Source organism: Channa argus, chromosome 5, assembly GCF_033026475.1.
Source record: "Channa argus isolate prfri chromosome 5, Channa argus male v1.0, whole genome shotgun sequence".
Lineage (NCBI taxonomy): Eukaryota > Metazoa > Chordata > Actinopteri > Anabantiformes > Channidae > Channa > Channa argus.
The window spans coordinates 23,673,845-23,691,879 of NC_090201.1; the positions used below are offsets into that span (position 1 = coordinate 23,673,845).

General features: G+C 40.4%; 1 protein-coding gene across 4 annotated transcripts in view; it reads left to right on the plus strand.

The window, feature by feature from the left end:
- The window catches only part of igsf21a (immunoglobin superfamily, member 21a), a 235,490-nt gene that overhangs the window by 161,795 nt on the left and 55,660 nt on the right, over positions 1-18,035 (plus strand). For all 4 annotated transcript variants that reach the window (XM_067503594.1, XM_067503593.1, XM_067503591.1 and 1 more), the window contains 2 exons: positions 2,948-3,069; positions 13,430-13,548. In XM_067503594.1, the coding sequence (XP_067359695.1) occupies positions 2,948-3,069; positions 13,430-13,548 (241 nt within the window). The remainder of the gene's footprint in view (positions 1-2,947; positions 3,070-13,429; positions 13,549-18,035) is intronic.

An 18,035-nucleotide genomic window follows, 5' to 3' on the forward strand; every position in this document is an offset into this window, starting at 1 on the left:
CTGCTGAGCTAAAGGATGAAATGGTCTACTTCTGTAACACACGTGCATTTTCATCAACATGTGATGATCCACGTTTGCTGTCCCGTTGCAAAAATCCACTTTTCATCTTGTTTGTTTCCCAGAGTAACCTAGTTTGATGTTGTTCTGTGTTGTGTTTAATGATTAATCCAGCTCCCAGACACTCTACGCTGTTAATGTGACACGTGAAAGTTGTGCCAACTGCTTACATCTTCATGATACATAAACCAAAACTCAACAGAAATTACTTTTCTGGTAAAAGATTTGGGCTTCTCAAAACAAACAAGCAAGCAAATGATGAACATCAATGGGGGAAAAAATGTGGCTTGTAGTCTGACTTTGACTGGTTGTTTACACTTAATGGATGCAATTTAGGCAGAGACTGACATAAGCACAAACGGTTTTGAAGATTGCAAACAGAAACAAGAAAAATCCCTTTGTAGAATAGATGTGCACTGTATATTTATGATTTAATCTCCCAAGTGCTCGCCCCAGCACTATTCCTGTGTGAAACCGAGGAAGACGCATTTAAGTAGCTAGAAATGAACAGTCCCAGTTTTACTGACAGTTGAGCTGCATAATTTGTCTTTATGAAAGCTCGTTTCATACTGAACTAATGTGCAACGTATATCACTTTGTATCTGAGTGACATCTCATTATTAATCTAGTAAAAATGTGCTGCCTCTCAGCTTCCCATAAAGGTATCATGGATCAAGAACATTAGAGTTGGTATTCTTTATAAGCTCGGTGGACCCTTTTCCACATGAGCCATGTCAGAGACAAGTTCTCTTGACTCCCTATGGTGATTGTTTCTAAAAGCTCCATTACTGTAACTACGGTGATGGCACAAGTCTGGAAGCTTGGAAAGCACAATTTGACAACATGGCTTTGCTTTCAGTGGCCCAACTTTTTTTCCTTGTTTCCTCTTTCTGTTCTGTAGCTCAGAACCACATTGTTGCTTGGTGTCTAGACCCCTAATCGTGTATTAAAAGCAAGCACGTAGCCACGGTCCTCAAATGTCCTTGACAGTGGCGAAGATTTTGTTTATCCAAATGGTCTTACATTCTTGGAAGCAAACATTTTGAACTTTAATAAAAAAAATTGTAACTTCCTTCTTTTTGGCTACAGTTGACAAAGGTCATTTGGTTCCACACTCCCCCTCTGGTTGTTTCAGCTTTGTCAACCCCCCAGTGTAGTCTCACTTAGCAAACTGAGCCTGAGGCAGTGTGCTTCCTCTACAGGCAAGAGGTCATGAGTTACCCCACATTCGCAGGGAACTGTTGTTCTTGAACATAAATGCAATGTAGCTTTCCTTTGTGAGGTGATATGTGCATTATAAATTTTACAGACTAATCACAAAATGCTTTGACGTTGTTTACCTCACTGAAGGGGTGGGATCTGGGCGATACTATCTTCACAGGCAAACACAAGAAGGCTCCCTGCCCCACCAACAATTTGCTTCTTCAAAGCAGCATTAATGGCTCCATTAAAATCCTGTCAGCCTTTTTTCCTTTATGGTTGTCTGTGGCTTCTGAGCAGAGGAGAAATCACAGCCATTCAAATGCTAAGTGACTTTAACACTCCTGTGAATATTAGAAAGGGAAGAACCACTCCATCATCCACCATGGCCAGGGAAAAAAAAAAAAGAAGGAGAAGAAGAAGAGACCAGTGTTTTGAATATCCTATCCCCCTACCTCGGCAGTATCTCGTCACAAGCCATTACCTTTGCAGAAAGCAGACTGCTTGACACATACTGAACACTGTACCGTGTCAGTCTTCATTAAGGCCTAACCACGGGCACCGACACATAGCAGTAGCCGGGTAAGGGATGGTCTTGCTGATCTTATGATGTCAGCAGGTTTTCAATCCCGTGCTTTCTGACATTTTAAAGAACGATCTCATCACAGTTTCAAATAAATCAATTAGGTAATTACAGGCAGACATATGGGGGCACGGGGAGAAAACCTAATGTCGGGGGAAAAGACTAACAGACTTTTTATGTTGTTACACACATCAAAGACCCTGTGGTTGTGACCACAATAGCAGATTTGATGGACACTATCTCCAGCAAACTGAAAGATTCATCAGCGTTTTAAAGAAATATGAACCAAATAGTGTTTTCAGTGCATGAAAGTACATTTTGCAGGTATTTTTTCTGAACAAGTTGTCTGTGCTAATTAAGAAAGTAACACCCTAATAATCACCATGCTGTTGCCTAAACGTGGTGCCGATTTGAAAAAGGTGAAATAGTCACTGTGAGTTCAAGCGAGTCCTAAATACAACCTCCATGCTGCCGGCTTAGTTGCTAGACAAAGTGTAGCAACTAGTTACACTGGTTAGTTGTTACAGTGTAAAAACCAATTCTTTTAAACAACAGCAAAAAGTTATATTATATTAATATGTTACTCGGATAAACTCTGAAAACGACAGTAGGATGCAATGTTTTTCAAGTTGCTGTCCTGCATTGTTGACAGAAAATATCTCGTGAATTTGATGAGTGTGCACAGTCTATCCAATAATTGATCTGTTTGACATATAGATGGATATTATATTAAAAAAATGCCATATTGTTGGAATAGATTGTTTTATACAACATAGAATTGTGGTAAATTGGTTGTCTCCACTTCATCAGAAACTTCCAGTAAGTGTTGCAGCTCACCCTCTGACTGTTCCAATTAACTCCACCTAGTTGTAACACATACCCTCTTGTCATTTTCGGTGGAACCGGAAAGAGGTGGTGTTCATTTGGAGCGTGTTGCTTTTATAGAAGCATGAGTGTCCCAACTTCAATCACAATTAAAATGTGTTGGGTGTGTTCCACACCGATGACCATGAGACAGCAGTTTAGGCTTGGGCTACAGATGGACCCTGCCCATTTCATGCTTAGGAGAATAATATTATTAATGCCCTCTCTTTCTCTGCCTCACAGGTCACAGATGGAGGAACCATCAAGCAGAAAATTTTCACCTATGATGCTATGTTTAATACCAATTACTCTCACATGGAGGACTACCGCAGACGTGAAGACCTTGTGTACCAATCAACAGTCCGGTAAGCCATAAAATTAAATGCCTTTTGTTTAAAACAATACTAATAACGTTTTAATGCCTTCCTTTGCTGTATATCCTGCTCTAATTGTGCTGGTGACGTGCTCATTTTTAAAGCCACCTACTAAGCAAAGTGTCTTGATGCTGTGATAACGACACAGAGATGACGTCCTGCATTGAGCCACACAGTGCTGCACAACTTCATTCCCAACCATCTGCTGTTGCTTAGACCAGGCCAAACTGGTGTAGCCGGGCAAAGGGGTCAACGTATTATTGCATGAGGATAGGAGGTAAAGACGAACTCTAATCAGCAGCTCTACTCGGGATAAATATTTCAGTGTTAAAGATTTAGCTAACATCTGGCCAGGCTGGACCTTATTCCAGCTGTAGTAGTGAATAAATCCCAGGTAGCACCGCCCCCCTCAGGCACATTATATAATCTACTGCATACAAAGGCCAATTGTCTCATGCATTACCGGTTTTTACTTAGCGAAAGTAAGTAAGAAAGCAAGGTGAACAATGCAAATCAATTTCCCTCAGGCATTAATAAAGGTGTTTGAATCTTGAATTTTGAATCTGGAGATGGAGAGTGAGTAGTGAGAGGAGGAGTCCTATGGCTCTAGTTGGCTTGATTACATATTAAAGGGGTCCTGGGGACTGTCTTCTTTTACCCCAGGCCTCAACAATACAGCTGGCAGCTGTCTGCACATCTCCTCATTTCTTGCTCCATCTGCTCTGCCGCTCCTCCTACTACAGATATCCCCCCCCCCATCCAGATTGTTCAACAATACAAAGGAAGTGTTGACCATACATGGAAGTACAACGTGAATTAAAACCTGGATTCATACTTTGCATCCTTTTGTAAAGATCCCGCTTTGATCATTCCCTTTCATTCCTCCTGCCTATTTGTATGTTTTCTCCTTTTTCTGTCTTTCCTTCTATTTTCTCATTTGTGGTGGCTGGAGCTGCTCAGCCAAGGATGATTTATCTGGACAATCCTATCATCCCTTTGGGAGAGTAGACATCATGAAACAGTGTACACACTTAACGGCACACAGACATGGAAACGTGAATGCACAAACAAACAGAGGTCCCTACAGATCCCTACACATTCTGCATTCTTTACTTGAATTGTGGATTTGATTTAAAACGACTAAAGCTACCATCAGTCTACACTCAATACCTGCAATAACAAAGTTAAAATATTTTGTTATAATAAATGTTGAATTTATACAAATAATTAAAAACTGAACTCTAAAGACATGACCACAGACTTTAGAGGCCGTGTGTGTGAACACTAGCGTACATATGAACAATAAAAACGTTGTGTCATCATTAGCCGTGAATCTTTGGTGCCGGTGGCATTTGTCCAACAGTAGCAAATGCATAGATGTTAAAATGTACTAGAACTCAGTGAAAGGACATTACCTGCCACCTGAGCTTGGTGACTTGCCATAATAAAGTTCAACTATTCAACCTGCATGTCCGAACAAAAACAAAGCCAGTGAGTTTTAAGAAACTCGCTGTTGACCTTGACAAAAGCTTTTAGAGTAGCATTCCCATGAGCACACGGGCCTGAGTCCTTGCGAATTGAAAAATATTTGGAACCATTATGACTTTTTTTAGAATTGGTTTTCAAGCCAAACTGAGTTGTCAGTTTGTCAAGAAGGGTCTTGATCAGGGCAAGAAGACCTTCAACCTAAAGCCTCGTACATGGTTATAAATCTACATGGTTTGCCCCCTGAAGGCCACAGTGTATTTGGTTGCAAATGTCCTCTTGTGATGCAGTTGTTTTCTGCCTGTCTGCGACAAATTGTTTGTAAAAGTCCTTCTTATTTTATTCTGTAACTTTTTGCTTTAAACTTTTTTTGTCTGTCCTTTCGGCTTGGTTCGTAAGTTCAGGGTGACAGCAGATCACTAGTCTGCATGTGGGCACAGTTTTTACACCGGATGCCCTACCCTCCCCAATTTGTACCAGGCGTGGGACCAGCGCTGCACCTCTGGGGGATCGGCTGTTGGGGGTTCAGTGTCCAGGGACAGAGCGGAGTGCGAACCTCTGACCACTGCACCTTTCCTCCTTTTAGTTTATAATTCAAGGTTTTTTAGCTTCTCCATTAGAGGCATTGTGGGTCTATAGGATGGTCATGTTCAATACTAAATTTCACCAAAAGGTAATAATGTCGGTTTTGGTTGTTATCTGCTGATGGTGCATATGGCCCATGGAGCTTTGTTTTGCAGGAGGACAATCTCCATCAGGGAGGTGAGAACTCAGTGGACACTTGAAGGGAGCTTCAGAAAAGACCTGCAGAGATGGGAGAACCTGTCAGGTGATGATCACCTGAGCAGCACTCAGGTCTTTATGGGAGACTGAGGCCTGAGACTAGATGGAAAATTGGGTAATCTTTCAGTGGGACAAAGACCTAAAGCCAATGGTCCACTGAGATGTGGTTTTCAGACAAATCTGACAATCTGTAAGTAGCCTAGCCAAAGCCAAGACCTAACATCTGTGGAAAGACCTGAAAATGGCAGTTCACAATCGCTGTCCAATCAAGCTGACAAAGCTTGACAGGATTGGCAAAGAGCAATGAGTTTAAAGGGGAAAATCCAGGTTTGGGACACGTGTAGAGACTTTTACAAAAAGAGTGTGTAGACTGGAACAATATGTGTAAAATGCTGCCAGACTGCTTCTACAAAATATTGAGCGCAGCGTTTAAATACTTTTGCAAATGACAGGTTTTCACTTTAAGTTGGAAATAAAATGCAAAAACATGTTTTCACTTTTCACCAGATTGTAGACTGACTGATAGCTTTTGACCATATATTACATCTCTAGCACAGTAAGTTGTGGAAAAAATGCGATGGGATCAGACTATTTGCTGAAAACCTTTGTACGGAGCCAGTGGGAGAATGTTTAATGTGATGCAAAGAAAGTGAGAGAAGGATTTCAGCTGAACTAGTATTAGAAGCAGTTGGATGCCACCTGGACTGACCTGCATCAGTGTTAGAATGCTTAGCTTGTGTCAGTCAACCAGAGAGAAATGTGGACTCCTGGCACAGTCACACCATTCTTCCAGTCAAAAAGGAATTTTCTTCTGACTGATCTTGGCCCCACTTTCATGGTATAACACAGAAGCTCAGCGCTACTAAGAAATGCAAAAAGCTGGATTTTTACTCGCTATAATCTCCCATTTCCACCTGAGAATGGTAACTCTTCTGTACAAAGCCTCAGCAGTCTGACAAATCCACATGTACGACCCAAATGAAAGCCTCCATATTCTGTATCTTTTATAAACTCAGAACATTTTGTAGAAAACTGTAGTTTCATCTTTTGTGTTTGTTTGTTTTCTGAATACCCGTCACAGCAATGGGCTCGGCTTATGGGACAGATATCAATAGTAATATCACTGTAAAATGCACATGCTGGCTTTTTACATGGCTATTGAAATTATCTAAGATTAGCTAGAATTGTCTGGCTTTGACAACTATTGGACACAAGGTCTAACACAAGCAAACTCACGGATTAGTCTGTCCAATGTAAGACTAATGTAAAATCTCACATGTAGCTGAAGTGTGAAGGGGCTGAACTTAAGCTAAAACATTGAGGAGTGGATTGTAGCACATCGAGTGCATACATAGGTTTGGTTTTACCAGTGACAGTATGTATATGTCTTTGCCAGTTTAAGTTGTGCGTTCCTGTTTTCACTCTCTCAGGCAAAAGTGGAATTAGCAAAATGTTGCTATAGTGCAGCGATCATTCTGAGGGGAGGAGGCTGTGGCGAATGATGATGATCTACGCCATGTCCTCCTTAAGCCCAGAAAACCTTTTGTTACAAAACTATGTCTAGTTGTGGGTTAGTGACAAATTACCCGGAGGTAGGCCGACGAAAAACAGCTAATTCAATCCGATTTAAATTGCCATTAAAAATTAGAAACTGTGTTGCAAATAGCACTTTATAGCTTTGTGGCCACTGTTTATGTCAGTGAAGTTGGGCCCCGCAGACTAAAGGTTTTGCCGTCTGACAGCTCGTCCAGTCAGTTCTCTGCAGGGCGGTACTTGTACAGGATGCACACAAAGAAATAATGGGCAGTCAGCAGCATAGGTCCCTGTGTGCCGTGTGCCGGCACATGTCAACTGGCACATGAAGCTGTGTTGTGTAAATGCAAAGTGCCATTCCCAACAGTGTTTCTAAGCATTTATGAAAGTTGTAGCTTATAACAAGAAATGCTTTGCTTTGTTTTGGCAAGTGTCAGTTTAGTTGTGGCAGACGAGAAGAAATTCAGCTGAAATGACTGATTTGGTATCTCTGGCTGATAAGATAAAGAATATCTCACGCCACAGATAAACTACCCAGCTTCTACCTATGTTTGATTGGTGATCTAAAATTGAAGTTATAGCGGAGTACAGTGGTGGAGTGGTTAGTGCGGTTGCCTCACAACTAGAAGGTCGCTGGTTTGAATCCAATGGCTGGGCTGTTGGCCTTTCTGTGTGGAGTTTGCATCTTGATTTTCTCCGGTTTCCTCCCACAGTTCAAAGACTAGCGTGTCAGGATAATTGGTGACTCTGCCTGCAGGTGTGAATGCTGAATCTGTGCATGTCTCTCTGTGTTGGCCCTGAGATAGACTGGAGACCTGTCCAGGGTGTACCCCGCCCCTCATCCAATGCAAAACATGCAAACCCATTTGAGCAAAACTGAACATTTGAAAATCTGATATTGCTGGAAAGAAGCATTTACATAAGGTAAAATGACACAAGACCCTGATTAAAAAGTTGCAATGGAAATTCAAACCAAAGGGAAATTGAAACTCTGTGTCTCCTTCAAACTGAAGGTGATCAAAATGTGATTTCTGTAGCCTTAATACTTCATAATAAGTACAGATAGTGGGCCACTCTTTGGACAAGCCTTTCTGTTGTGCTGCCAATTGCAGGAAGTAATAGGGCAGGAAGGTAATTGGTAAATATTTTCATAGTCATTATATTTGCAAATGGGAAGTGTTCCTTGCAATATCTGCCTTCTCAATCTTTACTGAAGGTGGGAGCCACAGAGGCTTCCTACATGAATTAGTGAGAATTTATTCTGTGGGTGGAAGCGTTGCCACTGTTTAATGACAATATTGAGTGTAAAGGAAATGATGCCAAAACATCTCTAAAGATGCTTAAGGATCATCTCACCAATTATATTTCTAATTGTAACCGAAAAGTGTTTGAACATGTACTGTAATAATAATTCTCTGATCAGCAAGGAGCAAAGTCTGTGCTTCCTTAATTGGTAGTGAATAAGTAAAAACTGATTTTCTGCAGACCGAATGAGGCTCTGGAACTCATGTTATCAGCAGAAATGATTTATTTTGTGTGGCTTCTTTGTGAGCACTTGCTGTTCTTCCAGTAATACCTCCATGCTTTTCATCGCCGAGCTCTTTTTCTCTGTATTGGTGTGGATTTAAGTCCGTGAATGCGCTACTTAGGATGGCAAACAACAGAACTACAGCTTTGTGCATAAGAACAGAGAGATGAGCTACATCAGCACTTACTATAATGTAACCAGTCAGCACAGAGCCAATCACACCTCCCTCGGTGCTCAAAGAATCGTGGCATTATCCTCGTCATTTTGTTCCGTGCTCATTCTTTAAGCAAACATGGGTGATTACACACCTCTATTTGCATCCCACACTTTAGTCACTTTGTTTCTGTTTTCCATTGAGTATATACTGACTTACATTTGCCAGTCTGGACCCATTCACCCATGATGCTTCAAGCCAGAAAGAGTATCTGACAATGTGCTAGTTAATTTGATGCGGAGTTTGACTGGATGCGCTATCAGACGCCTCTCTGTCAAGACTGCTCTTTTTCACTCTCCATCTAGGCAGTTGCGTTTGCTTGCATTTGTAGGCAGGAGGAGTTCTGGAAGAAGGCCTGCATAACAGGAAAGAGCTTTCAGATGCAACTCCTGGGGGACAATCGATCTCTTTGCGGTGTGCTGTTTTTGCTGCTTCTCCATAGGGGCCCATTGCAATCGGTTTCCATCGTGCATGTGCTGTTTTTTTTTTTGGTGTGCAGGGGAGATTTTGTAGTGTGTTTCAATATGTTTTGCTGGAAACCCTCTGTTTATTAATTCAGCTCGTCACTTGGTAATATACTTACCATATTTAAGTTGGGCTGATAGTATTTTTTTTTTTTGTTTCCAAGGCTGTGGAAAAAAGCTTTTCTGCCCCCAAATCGCCTGCTTTGGTTGGCGTCGTTGCCAATCAGCTTTTAATAACTCAGTGATTAGAAAAGCCTATGATTGCAAAACAAAGTGAAGGCCAAAATTAATCACAAATGGCCCGAAACGGGAACAAAAAATGAACCAAAAAGGCACGAGGAAGGTACAGAGGGTATTGTTGGGTAAAGTGTGAACTGTGAAAGGGAAATTTTCTGCACAATAGTAGACTGAAAATCATGCACTGACATCCCAGAGATAACCCCCCGTTTTACTGTGCATTAGTTAAAGAGTGCAGGACTCAAAACACCCATTAAAAAAATGGATAAACTGAGTAAGTGCTCTCAAAACTGCTGTTTACTAAGTTGAAATGATTGAGCCTTGATTTATAGGTGTAATAAGAGCAATAATCAGAAGGAAAAAAAAAATCACATCTGCAATCTGAGGTATATTAGTTTTTAAAGTTTTTTTTAAAGAGCCATTAATCTTAAATGAGAAGCCGCAGGAATAAAGTAACTCTAAGCACTTGTTCCCTTTTTATGAACAGATTCTCAATGGACTAGCACCTCTGAAATGCATGACATCAAAGATTAGAGGGGGTGCTGAAAAATGTATTCCACCAGTCTTAATATTTAACAGAAGTCTCTATGTTAGGAGTACAACCTTTCCTCTTTTCCTATTGCTAATTCTGCTGGATGTGTCTTGCTGTTAAACGGGTAGAGACTTCAGAAGCAAGCAGCCGTTCCGAAATGCTACGGTTGGGGTTTCTTTATAACCTTCTCACCCTTTTTTCCTGCACTACTTCCACGCTTTGAATTATCTTATCTCTGGGTTCTTTTCTCTCCACTTGGCTTGGTTGGAGTCCATGAATGCAGCCTTCAGGAAAGGGGATACAGCTTTGTTTGTACAAACAAAGCAATGGGCTACATCAGCGTTTGCTATGATGTAGCCAGCCAAGACAAAGCCAATTACCTCCCCCCCCACCCCAACCACCCCCACCACCACTACAGAGAGATTCACTGTTCATCATTTTGCAATGTGGTGGGGGGAGAAGGAAAAAAAAAAGACTTATCCCTCGAGGAAGCGCTGATGGAGACAACCTTGCTTTATATCTCGAGGCGCAAATATACTTTGCTTTTTCAGACATTTGTTTACGATTTATTGAGGGAGAAGTTGTGTGAGTGAACTTAACGTTTCAAGTTCAAGTTTATGCACTTGGACAGATAATCCCAACTTTCCAGGTGAGATGCGGCAATGGGTATATACTGTTATAACTCTTGGTCACGTTTAGATTTTAGGATTTTAAAGGAACATCTTTGGTAAAATATAATACATGTGGATATAAACTTAAACCTCAAATGTTAAGTGTTTACCCGCCCGGCTCAAGCTGAACTGCCCTTATGTTCTGTAGCATAGATTCCTAGGTGCCTAAAACATTCCTTAGGGATTTTGGTCCATATTGACATGAAAGCATCAAGCAGTTGCGGCGGATTTGTCGGCTGCACATCCATAATGCAAATTTTCCGTTCCATCAGATCCCAAAGGTGGTCTACTGGGCTGAGATCTGGTGACAGTAGAGGTCATCTGAGAACAGGGAACTCCTGCTGGAAGCAGCCACCAAAAGACGGTCCACTGTGGTCATAAAGGGATGGACACGGTCACATGCTACCTGGCTACCATCTGAAAATTGCAGCAAAAAAGGAGAAATTGAGATGCATCAGACACCAGGCAACCTTTTTTCCATCCCTCTGTTGTCCAACTTTTGATGTTCCCTTGCTAATTGTAGCCCCAGTTTCCTGTTCTTAGCTGACAGGAGTAACACCGGGTGCCGTCTTCTGCTGCTGCAGACCATTAGCTCCGTGCATTTACAGATGCTTGTCTGCAAACCTCATATGTAAGGATTTGTTCTTTGAGTTACTGTCGCTTTTCTATCAGCTGGAACCAGTCAGGTCACTCTCCTCTGATCTCTGCCATCAACTGACAACTGCCGCTCACTTGAGCTTTTCTCTTTTTCACACCAATCCCTGTAAACTCTGGAGATGGTTGTGTGTGTGTGTGTGAAAATCCCGATGGATCAGCAGTTACTGAAACACCAGCCCAACTAACACCATAAATAGGCACATTTAAGAAGTGATAAGTGTATATATCTGTATCACTATATGCAGATTTAACTGCTCTCCAAAAGAGTGTTCTGCTCTCTTCACCACACACACATTCAACCTTTCTCTCAGTGCCCTGCTGCTGTTCCAACTGAGGTCCCCATTTGAAACACCCGGGCAGCAAAGGACAATTATTTCTGTTTTGTGGGAATAAATCACAGAGGCTAAATGTGGCCAGTGGTGTCTTACTTTGATTATCACTGCTGACCTATTAGCTGATTGCAGAATGCAGATCCTGCTCCCTGGCCCAAACCACGGTCACTGTTGTTTCTTTGCAGAATTGTGGGAAAAACAGGGATTAAAATGTGTACTGTTAGTGTTAAATTACGAACACTCAAGTTACCAGTTATGAATCCAGACACTGGTTTTAGTCATTAAATAGCAACATGTAGTGTACTGCAGTCCGTGGCCATCTTTAAAAAAATCTATAGTTCATCCCAGTTTGTCCTGGTGATCTGGGGACTATAACTTTGAAACTAACCAAGCATGTGCTCCATGCCGTGTCTAGTACACATGTTCACAGCAATCTATAGTTAAAATACAAATATGTTGAGATTTGTAACAGTATGTTGTAATTTGAAACAGTTTGAACATGTGCATGTTCTTGTGATCCCCCTGAAGAATGTAGGAACTTAAGACCTTGCAGTGGTTTAAAGGAGGATTTACATAAGTTCTCTACATAAATCACATATAGAATTATTCATCCAGTGTGAAAAACTGAGGGTGGGTAAAATTATCACTAGTACCAAATGAGAGGCCGTTTTACGATTCAATTATGGTTAATATGAATTCTAATTATGAGTTTATAACTTTAATTATGTTACTTTGTTTTGCTTAGCAAGAAATTCAGCTTATTACTTTGAAACTTGAGGGGAGCCTCAGTTACAAATAAATTCATAAATACTAGAAGAGTAAAGAAGAGCAAGTAATTCTGTAAAATAAAAACGGTTCATCCTAAAACACATTCACACAAGTGACTAACAAGCTATTCCTTCATAGTTTGTGCAATGATGCTGTGTGAGTTTGACCTTATATTGGTCACTGATTCATCACAACTGTGGTGAAAACCAAAGCAGCTAGTGTGTAACAGCGCCTCCATATTTAGTCAGCGTGTAAAGGAAATGAGGTGGTTAACAAACGTACTTGAATGTAGTATAAAGGGTGTGATAATTCAGAAGAACCATAAACTCTACACTTTTGTTTTTGAACATGTTTTTGTCAAATGGCTGCCGTATGCTTCAGTAAAGCTGCTTTCGCACATGCACTAAACCCTGAGATGTGGGAATGCAAATATCCAAATGTTCCCAAAATCATAAAAGATCACTGGACATCTTAAAGGACCTTGGGGAGTTTGACACGTACACTGCAATTCATTATTAACAATTATCATCATTGTGTCGTTAATGATTGTATATTACCATTAACTATGATGTAGTAATTTAGTGTGAATAATTAGGTGATAATTGATAAATCATTTATATTAATCATTTGTGAACCTTTCATGTAATTGCACGTGAGTTTATAATTTATTTATCATGGCCTCTGTGTACTACGATAATTTAATGATTTACTTGTCAAAGCAGTAAGCTACACGTTACAGATGGAAATACAGATGGATGGACTAAGAGTTTTTTTACGAGATCGAAATAACTATATTCTAATTGGATGGGTCCTAAAAACAATTTATGTAACAACCTTCTCATTGTCTTACCAATAACTTTGGTAATTTAGGGTCTAAAGGTTTGATCAGCATTACCTCCTTTGATTGCCTTGTGAAACTGCAAAGATACTACGACCTGAATGAAAAGTCAGAGTAAAAGCAACATCTACCAGTGTCACGCGAGGAAGACGTGATTCATTTGGTGTTTTTGAATGTTAGGAGTTAGTGTCTTAGTATTTGTAACTTTAGTAATTGTTTGCTGACCTATGAACCTCCCGATCTGATGTTTCACTTTCACATCACAGTGTGAGTATTGTTGAACTGCTTGTTTTTTTGTTTTTTTTACAGGCTCCCAGAGGTACGGATCTCAGACAACGGGCCTTACGAATGCCACGTGGGCATCTATGACCGGGCAACGAGGGAGAAGGTTGTCCTGGCTTCAGGGAATGTCTTTCTTACTGTTATGTGTAAGTACCATCACTGCACCTATCTATATTTTAAACCCGAGAGAACTTCTCGTCAGTGGTTTCTCGCTACAGTAAAACAGAAGCTTGGGGTGCACGGAAAGAGGGTGTTGAAAGTCAACAGGTTGGACAGTATGACAAAGATTGAAAACGTGGATGTGGTGCAGGCCTGCAGGCAGGCAGCAAGTGAGGTTTTGAGTTTTATGTTATAGGGGCTAGACGGGGGATGTTATGGTGGGATGTCCTCTCCTCCACTACAACATGAAATCAGTGTGTTAAAAAAAGCTTTAGGTGAGTCGCACCTCTACAGAACAGGTGGAGCTTTACTGCCCTGCATCACGACTGTTGATGGGTCGGACTTCTACAACAATCATTTTGATCATTGGTGCGTCTCTTTTATGGCGGCACTAAATCTGCAACATTTGTCAGCGTGCAGAAATCATAACCCGCTCGCTCCGATTATCCACATCCTGCTCTGTCATCTGTACTTTTTGTGGTATTAAAGAAGAGCGAACGTCGGGATAAAAGCCGGGATTTAATTAATTTGGACGCCCACTTAGCAGCGATCAGTTGTCTTGCACTAGCCTGCTATGAATTTGAGAACACTCACCAGCTCTTTCTGATGCATGTCAAGGTTTGGTGTGAAAATGTTTAGGGGGGAAATAGTGACACGGCACTTAGACAGATGTTGGCTCAGAGTGGAAAATAATGGCACTACAGGCAACAAGCAGATTAATCGGTGTTGTCTAATGAATACAGAAGATCCTTTACACAGACTTACTTTTTTTTTCTTTTTTAGGTTTATATAACAATAATGATTATTGTTTATTCTTGCCTTCCCTAAAGTCGATATTTCTTTGTCCAGTTGTTATGACTGTCTCTGATGTAAAGAATTAATGAACGCATTACCTTGAAATGCTGTGGTCAGATAGGCCTTGAACGAGAGAGGAATTGATTAAGTTTCACTCGTAATGTGAGTCTAGAAGGTTTGACGTTAGAAGGTTACGGCTTCCACCAACTGTGAATGTAACGGAATAAACTTGTTTCCTACACCTGAAATTGATCTAACTCTAAACTCAAGTTGATAGAAATAGAAAAAGCCTTTTTGCGGTGAAGACAAAGAAATTGCTGACAACTTATCATTGTGGGGGAAAGTATACCCTCCTTTTGTGCTCTGTATTTCTCCAGAATATACTTTAATTGCAGAAACACATCTAGTGGGTCTTGGAAAGTTTGCAGACCCCCTTCACTTCTTCTACATCGTATTGTGTTTTCCATGTAATAAAAGATGACCATTTTTGCTCCTTCATTCACTAGTCTGTAGCAGCCCCTTTGGCAGCAAATACACTTTGGATTCTTCCAAGGTCTCTGTGAGCTTTTCGCAGCAGGATTTGGGCAGTTTATTTCATTCTTCCTGACAGATCCTTTCAAGTGCCATCAGATTGGATGGTAAGCATCTTTGATCTGCCATTTTCAGGTTTCTCCACAGATGTTTTACATGGTTTAGCTTTGGGCTTCGGTTGGACCCCTGATGGACAGTCATAAACTTGTCCAGAAGCCACATGAGTTTCTTTGCAGCATGCTTTGGATCATTGTTTTGCAGAAAGGGGATTTATTGTCCTAGTTTTAGGTTGTGTGCACTTTAAAGGGACCTTATTGTATTTGACTGCAACCATACACACACACACACACTCACAACACTTCCCTGTTCTATACTTAAGGTCGAAGGCTTAGTTACCAAAACGAGACCACTAATAAAAAAGCGAGTCACTAATATTAAATTACATGATATAAATCAGAATCAGTCACTAGAGGAGCTTGTAGTCCTGTAGCCTGTTGCTCAGTCTGTGTTGTCATTAATTGTATTGTGAGTCTTCCTAACGACATCTGCTTCGTTTGCCTGTAATGCATCAATTCCAGCAAAGACATACTGTTCTCCATGTGGTCCTATGGCTAATTAGCATTGGTGAAATTTTTCAGTGGAACACCAAAGCGAGTCACTGTGTGATGACACTACTCCGTTATCACATTTTGTACTTCTGAGAACTGTCTTTAGTTTTGTTTTTTTTGTTTTTTTTCTTTCATGCAGACATTTCTTTTTCCAACTAAGTAAAGGCTTAGTTACCTTCTGTTCTTTTCTGATGGCCATTCTCATGCCTGTGTTGAAGTGCTCACCACACTGATGTTATCGACGGGAGGGGATTTACTCAGTTAACCGTTTGTAGTTTTAGCGCCGGTGGAAAGACGGGAATGATGTAGTCACGGGATATTTGGAGCACCTTAACTCTACCGGGTCTTAAATCACCACTCCACACGAGAGGAAGAAGAATGGCCTCTGGCATTGTGGCTAATTGCCATCTAAACTGAAACAGAATTATTCATAACCTATTAGTGTGTCAAGTTCAGTGAGAAGTAAAGAAAAAAGTAGAGACGAGAAAGAAAGAATGTGAGAGGGAAAAGGCTAATTAATAGGAAGCAGTACACTGAGACTATTTAAATTTTTTAAAGGGCTTCATAAATAAGAATTATCATTTTAATGAATCCCCTGCCAAGAAATTCAATCATCCAGTTTTAAAAGGCTAAACCCTGAACTCTCAGTACCTCTGCTACTGTCCTTCACTCTCTGGAAAGTTTGAAAAGTCTTTTCTTTCCTTGCACTGCATGACCATATGTTGACTTTACTAAGCCTAAAGCCACAAAGAATCTCAATCCCTACTAACAGCCAGAAATTCAGCCCAGGATGATGAAGTCTGTTATTTAGTGTCTGGTTTATAAAATTAAGGGAAATGAATGAGTAAGAAACATTAAAATAATTTGAAGAACTCTTATTTATTTTGTTTTATTATACACAATATTGGAATAGGTGGAAATATGAATAGATGCCAAACTAAAACATGCACTGTGTGACCTAAATTGTACCCCTTTGTTACTGCAATCTGTGTCTTTAGGTGCAGATATCGAGGCATTAATCTTTATTAATTTATGATAAGACGCTGTGTTGCTAAAGTTCAACGACAACATCTGAACTGAAAGGTTACGGATGTGAAGTTCAGTGTGAGGAAAAAAAATCCATCGTACATAAACTGATGATCAAAGTGTTTAGTGGACTGTTGATTTTAATGTCAAATCATTGTGAGGCTGCAGAGGATTCATCCAACGGGATGTAAATGAACTCTGGGAAAAGAATAGACAATGTGATACAGTTTGACCTTGTGAACCTTTTCAACTCTGTTATATTTTCATCACAAACAGCCCGGCTACAGACCAGAAACTTGAATTTCCATTTGTCCAAAAATATTAGTGCAAGAGTCAGTTATTTACAGTATATAGCACCTTTCGTATAGATGCAACGCAATTCCAAAATTGACATTGCACAATATGTTAATGCTGTATTCATGTGGCTCCGTTACCATACGTTGCATGGAATTCTACAGCTAAATGTACAAGGTAGTTTAATTTTGGGGTTTTTTGTGAAGAAAGTGTTGTTTTGTTTTGTTTTTGTTGTTGTTGTTGTTTTTTTTTTAAATATATGAAAGGCTTTGTCAAATGAAATAGCATAATGGCATCTGCACTGTTTTCCCACCTTATAATACAGCAGAACTTCGAGCTTCTGAAACCCTGTGAGTAGAGCGCTTTAATTCAACCGAAGCACTTTTATTGTCATTGTGAGTCACCTTGAGTGCGCAAATTCAGTCAAATTAATTATGAAAACAATTAGAGTCTGCATTTGAAATGGGTTTCTATACCATTAGCAAGTAATATTTAGCTTTTAGGCTTCCGGCATTTTAGAGCCCAAAATATGTGATGTTATTACAGTTATACTACGCTATGATTTCAGCACTTCAGGGGATAGACTTCTCACCCTACACCAATCACATAAAATAGATATTTCATTCTGCAAACAGTGACATATCCATCCCTTTAAAGCTAAGGTCATAATTTCAGGCATTGGTGGGTAAAAGAAATCAATACCTCTTTTCCCAGTGGAAGAGATAGGGTCATTATTTGTTATTACCCAAAGTGATTCCAATGCGACGTTCCAAAGATTACAAGGAAAGGTTATTTGTCTCTTTAGAAAAGCGCCTGACCTTGGGAAGCTAGCTCCTGGGTGATCTGTGCATAGTGTCTAAGACAACTATGCCTGTGTTTGTTTTCTATATCAGATGTCCACTGGGTTTTGACGCCTCCACTGGATGAAGAACACTTAATAGCCCTCGTGTTTAAACATCTTGTCATGTAATTCCAGAAATCCTTTCCGCTAACCTTTTATAAAGAGTGGGGATTTAATTTAAAGGATACCCTTCATGGGGCAGTGGGGCTGGTATTTATAGCCCCTAGAAACAGAAATGAGCGCTAAGGTGTAGAGGGACTAATTACCTTCTCATCCCATAAAACTGGTATTCGCTTCAATAATGGATGCCCAACTTTAATTAAGCACTGTGTATATTTAGGCGCTCGTTTATAAATGGGTGGGATTAATGGCGTACAAA